This window comes from Podarcis liolepis (assembly GCF_965112155.1).
Source record: "Podarcis liolepis genome assembly, chromosome: 11".
NCBI lineage: Eukaryota > Metazoa > Chordata > Lepidosauria > Squamata > Lacertidae > Podarcis > Podarcis liolepis.
The window spans coordinates 39574252-39590106 of record NC_139565.1 but is presented as its reverse complement, the minus strand read 5'-3'; the positions used below and the strand labels follow the sequence as shown (position 1 = coordinate 39590106).

The 15855-nt window shown below is 45.8% G+C and overlaps 1 protein-coding gene across 8 annotated transcripts in view; it reads right to left on the bottom strand.

Annotated features, from left to right (window-relative positions):
* Positions 1 to 6885, bottom strand: part of ADAMTS6 (ADAM metallopeptidase with thrombospondin type 1 motif 6) — a 119803-nt gene extending 112918 nt beyond the window's left edge. For 4 of the 8 annotated variants that reach the window (XM_083465195.1, XM_083465198.1, XM_083465197.1 and 1 more), the window contains exon 1: positions 6300 to 6885. Coding sequence is in view for 1 of the 8 variants with exons in the window: in XM_083465191.1 (XP_083321317.1) it covers positions 6300 to 6308 (9 nt within the window). In the remaining 7 variants the exon portion in view is untranslated. Of the gene's footprint in view, positions 1 to 3495; positions 3588 to 4072; positions 4178 to 6299 lie in introns of those variants that run through there. The other 4 variants (XM_083465189.1, XM_083465191.1, XM_083465193.1 and 1 more) reach the window with 4 other exon arrangements.
* Between the last annotated feature and the right edge of the window lie 8970 nt (positions 6886 to 15855).

Here is a 15855-nt window from a genome sequence, read left to right as displayed (position 1 = left end):
AAGTCTTTAACTCTGAAGTTTCTCTTTAGATATGTTATTAAACTAAACTAAGCCATATAAAGCATTTCAGAAAGGTTTGCTTAATCTCAAATAGTTCTTTTCTGATTCTATTCTAAGTGAAGATACCAATCACAACCGATGTATTCCAAAGTATTCATATTCAAGTATATAACAGAGTAAGTGGAATGTGAATTGAGCATAACCCAATTAAAGCATCTCACATGCATACAAATAAAACGCTGGACAAAACGTATTCCACTTGGCATTCTGTTGATCCTTTCATGAGATTTACAACCAAATTCTATCCCTCCAGAGCATTTGACACAAAAGAATTGGAAACTCAGCCCACCTGCCTCTAAAAGGAAAACCATCTCACTGCAACATGGGCTAAACAGAAGCTAGGGGCTGTTGGTCAGGACATCCACTGCCTCACCTGCAGATGTAAAGGAGAAGTAGAAATATGTGTCATCAGCATATTGCTGACAATGTCCTCCAAAACTCTGGATGACCCCACTCAGCCATTTCATGTACTGTAGATGTTAAATAGTATAGGGGAGAAAATTGAGCCCCAAGGAACTCTGCATTGAAGGCTCCATGGGGCTGAAAAACAATCCCCAAACATCTTGGAGCAACCATCCAAGTAGAACCAGAACCACCTCAAAGCAGTGCTACCCACTCCGAACTCAGACAGCCGCTCCAGAAGGAGGCCATGGTCGATGGTACTGAAAGCCGCTGGGAAGTCGAGGAGAATTAACAAGGACATGTTTCCCCTGTCTCTCTCGTGACAAAGGTCATCATGCAGGGTTACCAAATCAGTTTCTGTGCCTAAACCCCGTTTTTCTACTTAAGGGGGGGGGGAGCAGCAAGTGTTCATCTGGATTAATTTTTAACACATATGTAAATCCAATCGTCATGTGCCTAATGGAAAAAGCCTCTCTGGAATAGTAACGTCTAGGTGAAGAAAAGCAGCAATAAATAGTGCACAGGGGAACTCTGTGGAGGTGCAGGTGATTGGTTTAGCAGCCTTTCCTGACTAGCACAAACCTGCCTTTCTTCTCCTTCAATATGCTACAATTAAAATGCTATAAATATATTAGCAGTGGCGAGGACATGATATAGTTACACTGACATTCACCTCAGTTTCCTTCTGCAGCGGATAACTATTTTAGAAAGCTTGCAATGATAGAGGCCATGCAAAGGGATCCCTGGTGCTCCTCACCCTTCTCTTTCCTGCACAGGGAAACTTCGCAGGGCTGGCAGCCACTGAACCAATGCTTCATTTCCAGAGAAGTGCCAGAACCAAGCCAGTCCAAGAGACATGCCATCAGAGGGATCCCACCAGCAGACTAGCCTGCTCCAACGTGCTCCAACTGGACTTACTGTACCCAAATTAACCAGGTAGTCTACCAGGCTTCCCAGCCTCAGGGCTACCTACCAAGAAAAATGTTGTGGGTAGGATAGGGACTCAAGGTTTCAGACCTACCCAAGCCCTACTTCCTCAGGTAGTCTGGCTTGCCCCCATGGCTTGTTCTTGTACTTGGACAGGGGCCCCTAATCTCAGATACCTCTGGCCATACCACCCAAGGCTAGGAAACTAAACCAAGCTGGATTACCTTGATGAAAGACCACCAGGGAAGCTCAAGTGCTGCAAGGAAGACCTACAATTTTCACACAGCTGGCCAGGAGGTGGGATAGAGAAGAAAAATTGCTAGGGTCCAAACAGCTTCTAATCCTGCTCGGAATTTAGAAAGTCCAGATGGCTCCTAGCCTCACTGGGACAAAAAAGCACTGAACATGCTTCCAAGTCCTGCTGGCTATAGGGTAAAAACTGATGCTGAGCTCGCTTTTTCCCTTCTCCCTCCCCATCACTGTGTGCCATCATCATGTATTTTAGAGTATAAGCCTTTTTGACTAAGAACTGGGTCAAAAATAGCTCTCACTCAGTTAAGCTGTCTCTCCTGGAAATAGCTGGAGACAGAACCAGATTTCGTATTTTCAGCAAAGGGTGAAGAATTGCTTCATTTCTGCCCCAATACCCAAGGATATGCCCTGCACCCACTGAGCCTAATCCAATTATGTCTGTTCGACTACTCTTTCCAGTTAACTCAGCTGGTTCAAGTGTGGTGCTGATAACACCAAGGGCCTGGGTTCAGTCCCCTTAAGGGTCACCTGCATATTCCTGCATTGCAGGGGGTTGGACTAGATGATCCTTGGTTCCTTCCAACTCTACAATTCTATGACTCCTCCTACACTCCATTTCAAGAACTGCAGGCTTAGAAGTAAAACATACCGTATTTTTCGCCCGATAGGACGCACCGCCCTATAGGACACACCTAGGTTTTTTTTGGGGGGGGGGAAATAAAGAAAAAAAATTATTTCCCCCCCCCCAGGCACGGGGCTGCCGCGGGGGAAGCCCGAGCTTCCCCCGACCCCAGAACAGCCTGCTATCCGTAAGCCTAGGGAGCCGCGCCGGTCTTGCAGAGCGCGCCCGAGGCTTCGGAATGCAGGCAGCTCTACGCAACCTTTGGGAACCCAGTGCAGCTTTGCACCAGGCTCCCGAGGGTTGTGCAGAGCTTTCTGAAGCCTGGAGAGCGAGAGAGGTCGGTGCACACTGACCCCTCTTGCTCTCCAGGCTTCAGCGAAAGCCTGTATTCGCCCCATAGGACGCACACACATTTCCCCTTCATTTTTGGAGGGGAAAAAGTGTGTCCTATAGGGCGAAAAGTACGGTAATTCTGTGTGGTTCCCCCCCCCCCATCTCTGTTTATTTTGCTCAGTAGCTTTCCTGATGAAGGACAACGTGAAAGCTTGCTCATGACTTTGTGATGTTTACACATGATGTCCTATGAAGCTGTCTCACACTGATCCATCTGGCTCAGTAATGTAGGTACAGTGGTACCTCGGGTTACATACACTTCAGGTTACATATGCTTCAGGTTACAGACTCCACTAACCCAGAAATAGTGCTTCAGGTTAAGAACTTTGCTTCAGGATAAGAACAGATATCGTGTTCCGGTGGTGCGGCAGCAGCAGGAGGCCCCATTAGCTAAAGTGGTGCTTCAGGTTAAGAACAGTTTCAGGTTAAGAACGGACCTCCAGAACAAATTAAGTACTTAACCTGAGGTACCACTGTACTGACCAACAGAAGCTTGCCATAAGCCTTTCCCAGCTGCACCTAAAGAATTCAGGATGCCCCTACCAACTGAGCTCTACCCATATTTAGGGGATTAAAGGTCCTAATAAAGGCATTATTTATTAAATATTAATATTTATTATTAAAGGTACCACTGTTTTGCCTTTCTGTTTCTTAATGGTTAATTCTTAACTTGGGGGGGGGGGGTAAGAGAAAACAGCCTGCAGCTGCTCCATGGTGAGAGAAAGACACATGGGCAGAAACAGCTTTTTGATCATTATTTCACATATTTCAAGGTACTTGAGGACAGATTTCTGAACCCTGGCCGACCCTGCCAACCCCTGCAACCTAACTCAAGTCACCTCTTGGTGCAAACAGGTAGCAGCAGCGAGAGCCTGTGCTCGCAGGTTCCTTCCCGCCGCCTGCAAACGGCCTCCCTTCCTTCTCCCGCCGGAGCCTTGGCAACGGTACAGCGCCTGCAGCTCAGTCAGCCACCACCACCGGCCCTGGGCCTGCCTCCAAAGGCAGCAGCAGAGAAACTGAACCCATCGGCTTTCCGCCGCCGCCGCCGGCACCAACAGCAGCCGCCGCTCTTTTCAATGAGCCTCATTCTCCAGCCGCATCATCTATCTCCCTGGGCAATGTTTGCTCAGACATTACTCGGCTCTGGCGGTAGCACCTGTGGCCCGCTAATGGCCTGGCGTTAAGCCGCAAAAAACTCCTGCAAATACATCCGCTCCCCAGGAGAGAGGACGCCGGGGGGAGGGGGTTGGCTGGAGAGGGAGAGAGAGAGAGCGCTTGTCTAGATCAGGCGTTGTTGTTGTTAATTGTAGTTCATCATCAACCTTTATTACGGTCCAGAGACCCAACAAATCGTTACAAAGCAATACACAATTCATACAGCCTACCTCCAGGTTAAACAAGCATTTTGTTCAGAACCTCCAGGTTAAACAAGCATTTTGTTCATTTGTATACTGCCCTCCACCCGAAGATCACAGGGCGGCTCACAACATAAAACTGCAAAACGAAAACAGAGCAAAAGTGAAGGTCGCCGTCTCGCCTTGCAAACAAAACCCAGAAGTGTTGCCTGCCAGCCTTGCTTGCTCATCCAAGGGATAAAGAGACCCGTTTCCTCTACTTCTGGGCAATGTCTGCTGCAGAGCGGCCTTCAGGTGAAGCGGCCTTCAGACACACAGGGGCATCTGGCAGCTAATCCTCGGGGCAAGAGGCGCATATATTGCTTGGCGGGAGCTCCCCGTTGCATATTGACAGAGCGCGCGAGGGAGAAAGATGCAGCCGCGGCGCCCATCCCCCACCGCCCGGGCTCCTGGCTGCTCTCATGCAAGTCACAGAGCCTCTCCTGGCAAGGAGTGAGCAGAGGGGGGGGGCGGAGAGGGAGGGAGAGACGTCTTGAATGGGCAGGACTCCCGAGAAGCGGCCAGTGATCCCTGGGACGACGAGGGGTTGCTAAGGCAAAGCGACGACAGGCAAGGAGGGGAAGTGGGTGTCCTATCAATCACAGGTATTGGCTTCTTTACGTCGCTTCTCCTACACCAGGTTTTTACAGAGCGGCTGTTGCATAGACACAAAGCACCACACGCAAAAAAGCCTGATTTGAAGGGCGCACTACATTTTTAAAAAAGAAACAAACGAAGGTTTTTGCAGTTACCGCTCCTTTTCACGGCCTTTACATAATTAGCTAAGCAACGGAGCCAACACCAAAGGGAAAAGAGGTGTGGGTGTGTGCAGCCTGACCTATGATTTACTCGGAAGCAAGTTCCATTGAGTTTAATGGCGCTTCTTCCCAAGTAAGCACACGCAGGATTGCATCGTGAATAAGCAGCAAGGCAAGAATAAAAGCGCTGCTGCTGCTTCGTCTCTCACTTGCAATGCAACTCGCCAGATCAGCTGCCACCTGGGTGGTGAAGGATGGGGGTGGGGAGGAGGGCAAAAGTCAAGTTATCTGTAAAACTTTGTGCCGCCCTCCTCCTCCTCTTCTCCCCCTCCTTAACTTTCTAAAGGATCAGCTGTCATTTTTTACTGCTGAAAGTCCAGACTACTTAAAAACAATCTTTTAAACCAGATCCCCCCCTGCACACATTCATGCCTTCTGAGTACAAAAGAACATTTTACATCTACCCCCTCGGAGAGAACTCTAAAGAACAAAAGCCCTCTCCCCCCGCCTCGCCTCGCCTCTCCCCACCCCAGGGAAGAGTCTGTAGCTGTTCTGGTGGAGCTGATCCTAAAGTTAACATTCAGCAGCCCATTTCCAGACAGCAGCGCTAAATCTATTTGGATAAAACGCGTGTGACCCAGACACTTGGCATGAGGCCCAAATGCGTTGCAAAGGCAGTCCAAATAAAAACAAGAGTCTGAGATTGACTCTCGCGCTCTCTTTTTCTCTCCTCTTGTACAACAATGAAAGAAATTAGCAAAGACAAGAGAGTGAACACACATTAGCCGGGAGCACGGTCCCAGTTAGTCCCCCACCCACCCTCCGGCCACACACCTTTGCCTCCCCTTCCCCAAAAACCCCTTTGAAAAGACACACACACAGCGATTCAATCGTCTCGGCAAGCGTTGCGAGTCTAGCAACTCCCTCCGCGTCTAGGGCTAAATCAAAGCTACACTCTCCCATCTCTCCCATTAGCCTCTTAAGAGCTTAATGTCTCTCTCCTTCAGGCGAGCATCCGGGCTCCAGCTATTACATCAATGCGACCCTTTGAGTCGCATGCACACACGAAAATATGCACTTGTCTCCCCCATTTATATAGGCACTGACGTGACACAACCAAATGATGGGCTTTAGAATAGCAGAAGCAAAGTCAATGAGTTTAAAGGAACCGACAAACAAAAAGGGCTCGCATTATTTTGCCAACCATTGTTTTTCTTGCTTCCGAAACAGAAAAGTTTTCACTGCTCAAGAGCACACTTAAACCAAGCTTCTTTGCCTCAGAAGATCCTCGCGCGCGCCCCCGTTCTCCCCCCTCCGCGCCCACTTTTTAATCCCCAGAGCTCAAAGGTTCCTCTAAAATTATTCAAAATCCACTTCGCCTAGTGCATTATAAACCACCCCAGCTCCACATCTGAACGCACCATTATGCGGGAGACAAAAATAAAAATAAATAAATCATAAGGCAAAGAGTCCGGTGAATTCTTTCCTTACCGTTTTCATCTTCAATTTCTCTGCTATAAAGTGAGTTTCAAACAATAGGAAATAGCACTGGAGGGTTCCCGTATTCCTTCTCTCTGATTTCCCCTCTTGGCAAGCCAACGCCAGAATTATATTCTAGAGCAGAATGAAATCCTCTATAGACTTTTTTTTTTCTAAAAAGGGAAAGCTGAGAGAACGGACTGACTAGGCAAGAGAAGGGATGCCATCAATTCATCCAGCCTTATCTAAGCACCCTGCATATTTTTGTCTTTTACAACCAAAAAGTGGGGGCGGGGGGGAGGGAGAGAGAGAAGGGAAAGGGGTAGAAAGGAAGTGGGGAGAGGAGGGGGGAAAAGACTGAATTTGGGATGGGGGTTTTTCTTCTTGGCCACCCCTTCCAATGCAGAGCTATTATGTGAATACCATCAGGAGGAGAGAGAGGGAAGGAAAGGGGGAGAGAGGGAGCAGGAAAGACTGGAGAGAAAGTTTTGTTGAAGTAGCTCGAGATCTCTTCTCACTACCGGCCTTCAGCCAAGTTTGGAGCTGCAGCAGCAGCGGACTATTTTGGCCTGAGAGGTTGTGCACACTGACGTCAGTCTGCAAATGTGCCTCCGGCGCCCCTGGCGCTGCTGCGCATGTCGGGCCCATCACGTGGAGGGGGAGGGGGACGCGGAGGTACAATCAGGGTAACAGGCGAGGGGGCGAAAGGAAAGCCGCAGGGGGCTCGAGGCAATGTAAACTTCCTCGCCCCCCCCCGCCCCGCTCGCACTCCTCAAAGTGCTTCATAATGAATGGGGGGGGGGGGAGTCTCGCGTCTCTCCTGCGCGCCTCGTGCTTCTCCTCTCCTTCCTTCGGAGCTGTTTTAAAGCAGCTCTGTTGAGATGGAGGAAAAGGAGACTTGGCTCCGGATGGGCTCGTGTCACTGGGAAAAACCTCCGCAACCCGGGGAACGTTAAAGGATCTCTGGAGGGAGCGGGGAAGGGAAGGAGCAAAGCAAAGGGCAAGCGGGCGACCCCAGCCTGGGGTTTATTCCCGCAGGCCCGACTTGGGTGCAAACCTGGATGGGCTTGACAGTGTGCGGAAAAAAATGGCACGCTGGTAATTTTAAGAATAACAACGTAGTAGCATGGTCGTTCCACACGTTACGTAGCAGCAAACCCGGGTTGACAACTGAATGTGTGAACGGCTCCGATGCATTGAAAAACAAGGCGTGAAATGTGATTTCTGGTTGTTTGCTACGTCTTGTTTACACAAGGGAGTTAAAACGACCCCTTTTAGGCGTTCAAAGCACACAAGAGAGCCATAAAGGCTAGCCTCACCAGAAATTACCGAGCCCCCACCCTCAGGGTCTATGCGCTAGTTATGTAGCCCCTGTATGACGCACTTGTATCCAGACACGTGTTTGTTTTATTCACACAATACATTTAAATGTACGGTACACCTAAAAAGTAATGTGTGAAGCAGTCCTCAGTGATCCTTAGTTTTTGCAAATTGTACATTTTGGCAACTTTATCCCCGTGATCCCACGATGCTGGGTTGCACGATAAGATCTTTTATCGGAAGATCTGAGCACGGCATTGACTGCTGCTTCTCCCGCCCCCTTTTCTGCGCACTGAACTGACCCTGTGCTCTAGGAGAGCCTCCCCGCCCCCCACCCGCCCGAAGTACATTATTTCCAGATGGGGATAAGAAACTGGCTGGCTTTTGAATTGGTAGCCGGTATGGTTGTTACAGCTTGATTTTGTCCCACGACTCCCACCCCTTCTCAAAAGTTCACTGGCTGGAGAATATCAGTGACTGCAGCAGCAGAGACCACTTTGTGGGTTGCTGCGTGTAGGAATTTACGCACTTTCGGCAATAGAACATAGTAGTTTAAAAAAACCTATCGATAATGCGTTCAGCCTTCATCCTTTCAAGCGCCTCACAAACAAGACACTTTCGCTTTCATTTACGGTGACCCAAAAACTATGGGCGGGGGGAGCGGGGAGAGAATAGTCCAATTCCAGAAACAGAAAGTCAGGAACACACACACACTTGCAAGAGGGGGTCACAAATACAAGTACCGTATGCATTTAAGGCAGGCAGAACCAATGTTGCACCACACCCCCATAGAGAAGCCTTTGCGACACTGGAAAAGGGGGTTGTTAGGAGGCAGAATTGGCGTCTCGAAACCTTACCCCACTTACAAAACTGCCAAGTCCGTTTCCTATGGGTCAAAAAACGGAGTGGGAAGAAGCCACCTGCCTAAAGCTCTGCCACTCTAAGGTTTCAAGCTTCTCTGTGAACATTATACTCCATTGCCTATCATCATCATCATCATTTTCATCCTACACCGGAGGTATGTAGGTGTGACCGTTCTGGTCAGCCCATGAACCCTTGGCTTGGAGTAACGCAGGATTCAGAATGGAATGGTCCAAGGGAGCGGTTCCGAAAAGGACCGGATCCTCACGCAGAGGCGAGAGTCCCCATCGTGACCTCCGATTGGAATTGGTCCCATCCTGCCCGCTGAAATGGAGAAACGGGGCTTGCCATTGGGGAGAAGAAACATATTGGGTTTGGGCAGGTCAGATTCTTAACAGAAACGCATCCACCGCCACGTAGTCCTCCTGCATTTGGACTCGACGAGACCAGAAATTGGAAGTCATCTCGCATCCGTCGATATTTTATGTGCTTGTGTACCCAGTGACTTCAGAAGCCTCTGTAACACCCGACGAGAGCAAGGAGTGAAACTGTACTGTGCAGATGTGTCCATTTAAAAGTAGCATGGATCCAGCTGCAGAAGTATTTCGTTACACAGGCTGTTTTCCCGGCTGAAATTGCTCAAAGGGCGCCATCCTGCGGCCGGCGGCGGTCCAAAGGAAAAGGGAGCGAATGCAAGATATTCAATATTCATTCTGTCTGCCCCCTAGAATGTGGCAGATCTCTCTGAGGGCCCCTTAGATGGAAATGTTCAGGTCCTGCCTGAGTTCATTGTGGGTCAGGAATCATTCGCTGCGCTTTTGCTTTATACAGCTTGTGTCCCTGAAAGCTTTATTGCAGCTCCGTGAAGGGTTAATGTTAATCACCCATTGTCTGAAGTAATATGGGGACAAAAAAAGATATGGCAGTTGCACCCTTAGAACAAGGAATTTAATACACTTTTGTAAAATATTTTGAAGAATGGGCATTATTGGACAAGTTATGAAAGTTCCCGAAAGACCTAATGAAAATACATAGTATGGTTTGAGTTGCTATTTGTCTTATTGTTTTGGTGTTGCGCAAAACAAATGCCTTGGTAGGTGGAAGGTCTAATCTGCACCACCTAAATGTAAGAAAGGTGAACAGTGCCGGATTTACATATTAAGCTAAACAAGCTATAGCTTAGGGCCCCACTCTTGGGGGCCCCAAAAAAAATTAAAGGGGAAAAACAACTGGATGTACATTTCCAAAATATAAGATAAAAAACAAATAAAATAAAACCTACATACAGCAACAGTGTTTTGTGTTGTGTAGGCTCCTATTTGTTATGTGCAAATGGCTTTAGAGACCTATTAGGTCCATAAATTACCATATAGCATATATTCAACACAAAAAACAGCGGCAATTTGTTGACAAAGGACAGCTGGACATATAAGGGCCCCATTACCTTCAGTAGCTTAGGGCCTCATCAAACCTAAATCCGGCCCTGAAGGTGAAATAAAAAATGTTCTAAATAAAATAAAAAATCAGCTGTTGAATTCTGGGTCTGTATTGTCCTGCTAGGGAGTGGGAGCAAGGAGACAACTTTACTTGGAAATAAATCATTTCAGTCAAGATTACCAAGTGTACATAGGATCATACCTTTAGAAAGGTAAATGTATAAACTCTTAACATTGTGGGCATTGAAATATAAACTGCATTCAGCTGCTGCTGTTCCTGCTATAGCCATTAAGCGATTAAATATGTCAATAGACACGTTACTGAAGTGAAAGGGCAGAGATCAAATTCAACAGTTTCTTTTCACAGCATTATGAAAAGTTCATGTTGTGGTTCCAATTGACTTGCACAGTATCTGCTAGCAGCTCAGTATTTTAATATAAAAGAGCTGAAAGACAGCATGAAATACTGCTTTTCAAGGTGCCAGATGACTGGTTGTGGTGCAGAAGGGAGACTTTCTATGTAGCTGGGCTAAGCTCTGTACTTTTATTTTACATTTGTTAGAAGTATTCTAGAAGGACTACAAACACTTTTGTTCCTGACAAAAATATTTTTTTCTTCTCATGAAATAAACTTCCTTCTTTCTGTAAGATACACGCTTCACTTTGTGCCAGAAATGATGCTAGCCATAACCATGGTTGCATCATTTTAAGGTCGTATTGAAGATCTCATTGGTACTTTTGACAAAGCTTGTGGAGAGAGAAGGTATGATTAGATTTGTAGAAAGTACTAGAATTGGACAGACAAATGAAAGTAGTTCTTCACACAGCACATAGTTAAAATGATGGAATTCATTCCCACAAGAGGCAGTGGTCAACTTAAGCAGTTGCCTAGTTTGCCTAGTGATTAAACCAGCTCTGGCCATTATACAAATCTCCGGTGAGTCCTCTCACCCCCCCAAAATTATATTGCACATCAGAAAAGGCAACCAACATGATGAAAGGGTTGGGGCAACTCTGTTTTGTGGAAAGGTTGCGTTTGGGGCTTCTTAGTTCAGAGAAAAGACATGTAAGAAGAGCCATGATGTGATCAATTTTATTGATAGTTTTCAACATTAAAGGTAAAGGTAAAGGGACCCCTGACCACTAGGTCCAGTCATGGCCGACTCCGGGGTTGTGGCACTCATCTCGTTTTATTGGCTGAGGGAGCCGGCGTACAGCTTCTGGGTCATGTGGCCAGCATGACTAAGCCGCTTCTGGCGAACCAGAGCAGCGCACGGAAACGCCATTTACCTTTCCGCCAGAGCGGTACCTATTTATCTACTTGCACTTTGACGTGCTTTCGAACTGCTAGGTTGGCAGGAGCAGGGACCGAGAAATGGGAGCTCACCCCGTCGCGGGGATTTGAACCACCAACCAGTTTTCAACATAGAAAACAATAAAAACCAAACTAATCTAAATTTAAAAAAAAAAACCAGAGAGAAAATATAGAAAAAGGGAGAAAATATGGCCCCTTTTTGACAGAAATGGCTGCTTTACTCCATGCTCTGATAACTTCCAGAAGACAACTTGAAGACAACTCAGAAACTTCAGTTGGCCCAAAATGCAGCAGCCAGACTACTGGCTGGGGTTTCTTTGACATCACATACCACCCCTATTTTAAAACAGTTGCTTTGGTTGCCAGTTTGTTTCCAGGCCCAATTCAAAGCGCTCACATCAGTGTATAAAGCAATCATTTCCACCTGATTATTTTTAATGATCCAGCAGGGCAGCAGATAACCAAACCTTATTAAGAGGACATGCCAAAGCTGAGGTCTTTTTCCAGCATGGTCAGATGTGTGACTACGTTTTGTCTTGACACAACAATCCACACTTGAATGCTCTTCAACTCCCCATCTGTAGGTTTAGTATAGCTGTAAGGGTTATATTTATCAAGAGTTGCTCAAAACGTCCAGAGGCATGAAATCTGGCATAAATGCATAGTCTTTCAAGCTGGTCAAAATAGAATATAGGGCCAACTCTGATTTCACCTTATTTGGGCGATGGCTGGATTTCAAATAATTTGTCATGGAAATTGCCAAAAGTGGAAGTGAGAAATACAGTGAGCAATCGTAGTGTAACTCTGTCCAGTCATCTACTTGAACAATGATGTTTCTGCATTCTTGAGACAATCAGATTCCTATTCCAGAATGTCCAAATGATCGGGTTGTAAAAGAATATTGGTTGGGATTTCAGGAACTTCAAAGAGATGTAGCTAATAACTGCATCCTCTGTCTGTGATATGGTAATGGCTGGCCTATTGTGGGGACAAATCAATCTGAGCTGGACCTGGGTGCTGCACAGCCAAAACTTAGGCTGCCCACTTCTACACTGCTCCCCTCCCAAAGGATGTGTAGCACAGATGACTGTGACCATGTGACCTGTGTGCCTCCGTAGTTTGTTGTCAAGGTGCTAACTGTTTATTGTCAAGTTCAAGGCCCCTGCTCTCCCCTTCTGTGGATCTTTAACTTTAGACTGGGCAGTTCTGACAGCCTTCTGGAAAATAGGACACATAGCCACCTCTAAGGAAACATCATTCCATGGAATGGTTTTTTTTGTTGTTATGGTGCTGCTGCTGTGGTCATTGTTATCCACCAATGTGATTGTGTAAACATCTCTTTGAAAACATCTAGAATAAATTGTACTTTGTTAGCGGATTTAGCAAGATCTGTAAATATTGTAAGGTCATACAAAGTTCTGCTTTTTTTTTTTTTTTTTGGTCTCTGGAGTCTGGGTCCTCTGCAAAACTCCATTCTGGGGACATTATTTATTTATTGTTTTTGCTCTCTAGCTCTTTTGTCCGTCCCCCCTTCTGATTCTCGTATAGAAACTGTTCTGACTTTTCCCTAACCTCTTAGCTAATCAGAAGGCGGTTTCTGCATGTTGTTGTAAATAAAAATATGCCCTTTTCCCTTATGGGGTATCCAAGAGCCCATATAGAGTCCTTACATAGGTTCCCTATTGGTAGGAGAAAATAACAGAGGCCAACCAGAGAATATTGAGAAGCAAAGCAGCTAGTAAGCTTGATCTTTATTGATCTGTTGCAACAGGGTACTCCCCTCACACGCAGGAGAGGAAGAGGACCCAGAACAATGGCCTGCAAGGCCTTATAAAGACTTTTGAAATTCCCCTTCTCTAGATCAGGACCACCCCCAGAAACATTATGCATACATCACAGAAGGGGTGTAATCTAAGACCACCCCTCAGATACATCCCACCTACATCACAGAAATTTAAATGTTGTTTTTCTCTTGTCCTTGTTTATCTCCTGTCTAGCAGGTTACTTGATCATTCTTTTGTAGTGGTAAAATACTTATTTCCTGGGCCAGGTCACAGGCTCACACCTTATTCAAACACAGATTAAGACAGGATTTGTGAAGGAAGAGACAATGGGGAGGTTTTTCCATTTTTAACCTTGCAGAGAAAGGATTTGGTCAGTTTAGGAATCAAAATGGTTCCAGGTTGGCTTTCCTGTGCTGATCTATGTATGTGCAGTTATGAACATTACTATATATTTAAGACCATAAAATTCCTATCACAATGTGCTGTAGAGGGAAGTGAGGGGCAGATGGGACTCATCAACCTGGGAAGGTGGCCCATTTAGTAGAATGAAAACTCTGACCCTAAACCTCTGCTGCCTTGTGGGCTATCTTTGGGAGAAGAAAAGGCTAAGGAGTAAACCCTACACAAATCGGGAGTGGAGTCCCTAAGACAGTTGAATGTGGCCTTGTGTTGGATGTGGCCTCCTTCCGGCAACTCCTGCAGCCAAGCTGGTGCCAAATGTATTGCTGTGCTTTCCTTTGGACCACATCAGTGAGGCCGAGAGGGGAGGGTAGCCCAGGACCTCCATACACACTGCCTAGGCCTGCGTCCCGGTGGGGTCATGTCAGTGCTGCAGTTTGTACACTCCATTGTCTATTGAGACCGATGAATGTAAACAATCCCAGGACTCTCTCTGCCCCACCTTCCATCTTTGGTTTTATTTCCTCAGCTGGCATTACCCACCCACCTAGCAAAAACAGCCTCTAAAGGAAAGCAAACAGTTTAAAGTTTAAAGATATTCAACACAAAATGGCTGAACAGTTTCATTTCTTCACACAATAATTTGAAACATTTTTACACTGACTTCAATTTAAAAGTTTCAGGGTGGTTTACAACAGCTAATAAAAACACAATAAAAACTGAACGTCAATACTAATAAAAATCACAGTAGAGGGGAAAATATATCAGCAATTTAAAGCTTGTAGAAATAAAAAAGGAGTTAGCTTGGTGCGTAAAAGGCACAAATGGAGTCACCTTGAGGAGTCCACAAATGAGGTACCATAACTGAAATGGCTCTCCCCTCCCCCTGCCTCACTTCAGATGGTCAAGCTACTCAGAGGAGGGTCTAAGCACCAGCACTTAAAATTATGTTTGGGAACAGACTAGAAGCCAAATGAGCTCTTTAAGCTCTGGCAATATTTCTTTCTCAACTTCCAGTCCCTGTTAGTCACCTAGTGGTGTTTTTTTGTTTTTTGTTTTTAAGTAAGTGAAGTATCCAGGTAGTCTTCAAAGGCAGCCACATATACAACACATTGCAGCAGTCTAGCCTGGAGGTTATCAAAGCAGGGATAACTGTAGCTAGACTTTCCAATAGGAGGTGCAGTTGGCACACTGGCCTTAGGTAATGAAAAGCATTCTGAGGGCATTTGAGCACTTCCAGACTATGAGCCTGATATCTTAACCCTTCCAGAACATCTATTAGGACCTATCAACAGTACCCCGGCCTTGTCAGTACTGAGTTTTTGTTGTCTTCTATCCTGTCCATTATCCCCTTCAGGCACACAGTATTTGTATTTTCCAAAAACTACTGAAGACATTTGATTCCAAGTGAATCAGGGGTGGGCAGAAATTAGGCCCATGCCTTGATTGTTTGTTTTCATTGTTTTTAAACCCATATCCTGTGGTTGTTATTATTGTTTTAAAACCCATTTTTGTTTTGTTCTTATCGTATGAATGTACCGTAAATTGCCTTGAGACTTATGTGAGAGGTGATTCATAAATTAATATAACAACAGCAACCACTCTTCAGACTGTATAAAACAAATCTAGCCGGTATAGAGAAGGTGCAAAGTGTATTTTGGGTAATCAGGAGGCAGGCGAGCTTTTTCCAGCAACATGTTCGATTTCTAAACATCTTTAATCTGAAGTAAGCCCTATTAACTTCCAGTTAATGATTCAGATATATTAAAAGTAAGAGAAAAATGCCTTTATTTCAAGCAAGCAACCACAGGATTCCCCGAATTAGGAGGGGCAGGTGTGTATGGGGAGGGTAGTGCAGCTCTGCCTGCATCCACAAAAAGCTACAGAAGGCTAAACAATTGTGTGTTAGCTGACATTTTCATTACCAACCATGCTATTTGTCATCTTTAAAGCACCAGCATCCGCCAAGAAAACCTGAATTTTGAAACAGACAATGAAATTGGCAATTCTAGAGTTCCTGCAGAACAGAACTATCCTGGGACGGTCTGGATCAAGAGACTAAGGCAGCCTCTCAGGTTACAAGCGTGTGGATGGCTGAGGACAGGCCATCATCCAACAGGATGGAATGCAATCTCCTGTTCCGATGTAAAAGGAAGAATATATTTTTAGCAGCTGCTTATTATTTGAGAATCTAAAGTTTATGATGACTACAGAATTATCCTGGAGCTGCAGATCCAGTTAATGAGAATGGGGGAGCCCAATGGAAGGAAAAATAATCCCACCACTATAATTTAATTTCAGTTTTAAGTGTGTGTTAGGTCATTCTCAAACCTTGGGGATTGCCACTTTAAACATTCTCTTACTCAAGAGACGAGACTTCTCACAGGTTTGTCCTGCCTCAGTTTCTTCAAGAGAGTTTCTGATTTGATAAGTGTTTCCATGTGAAAATACCA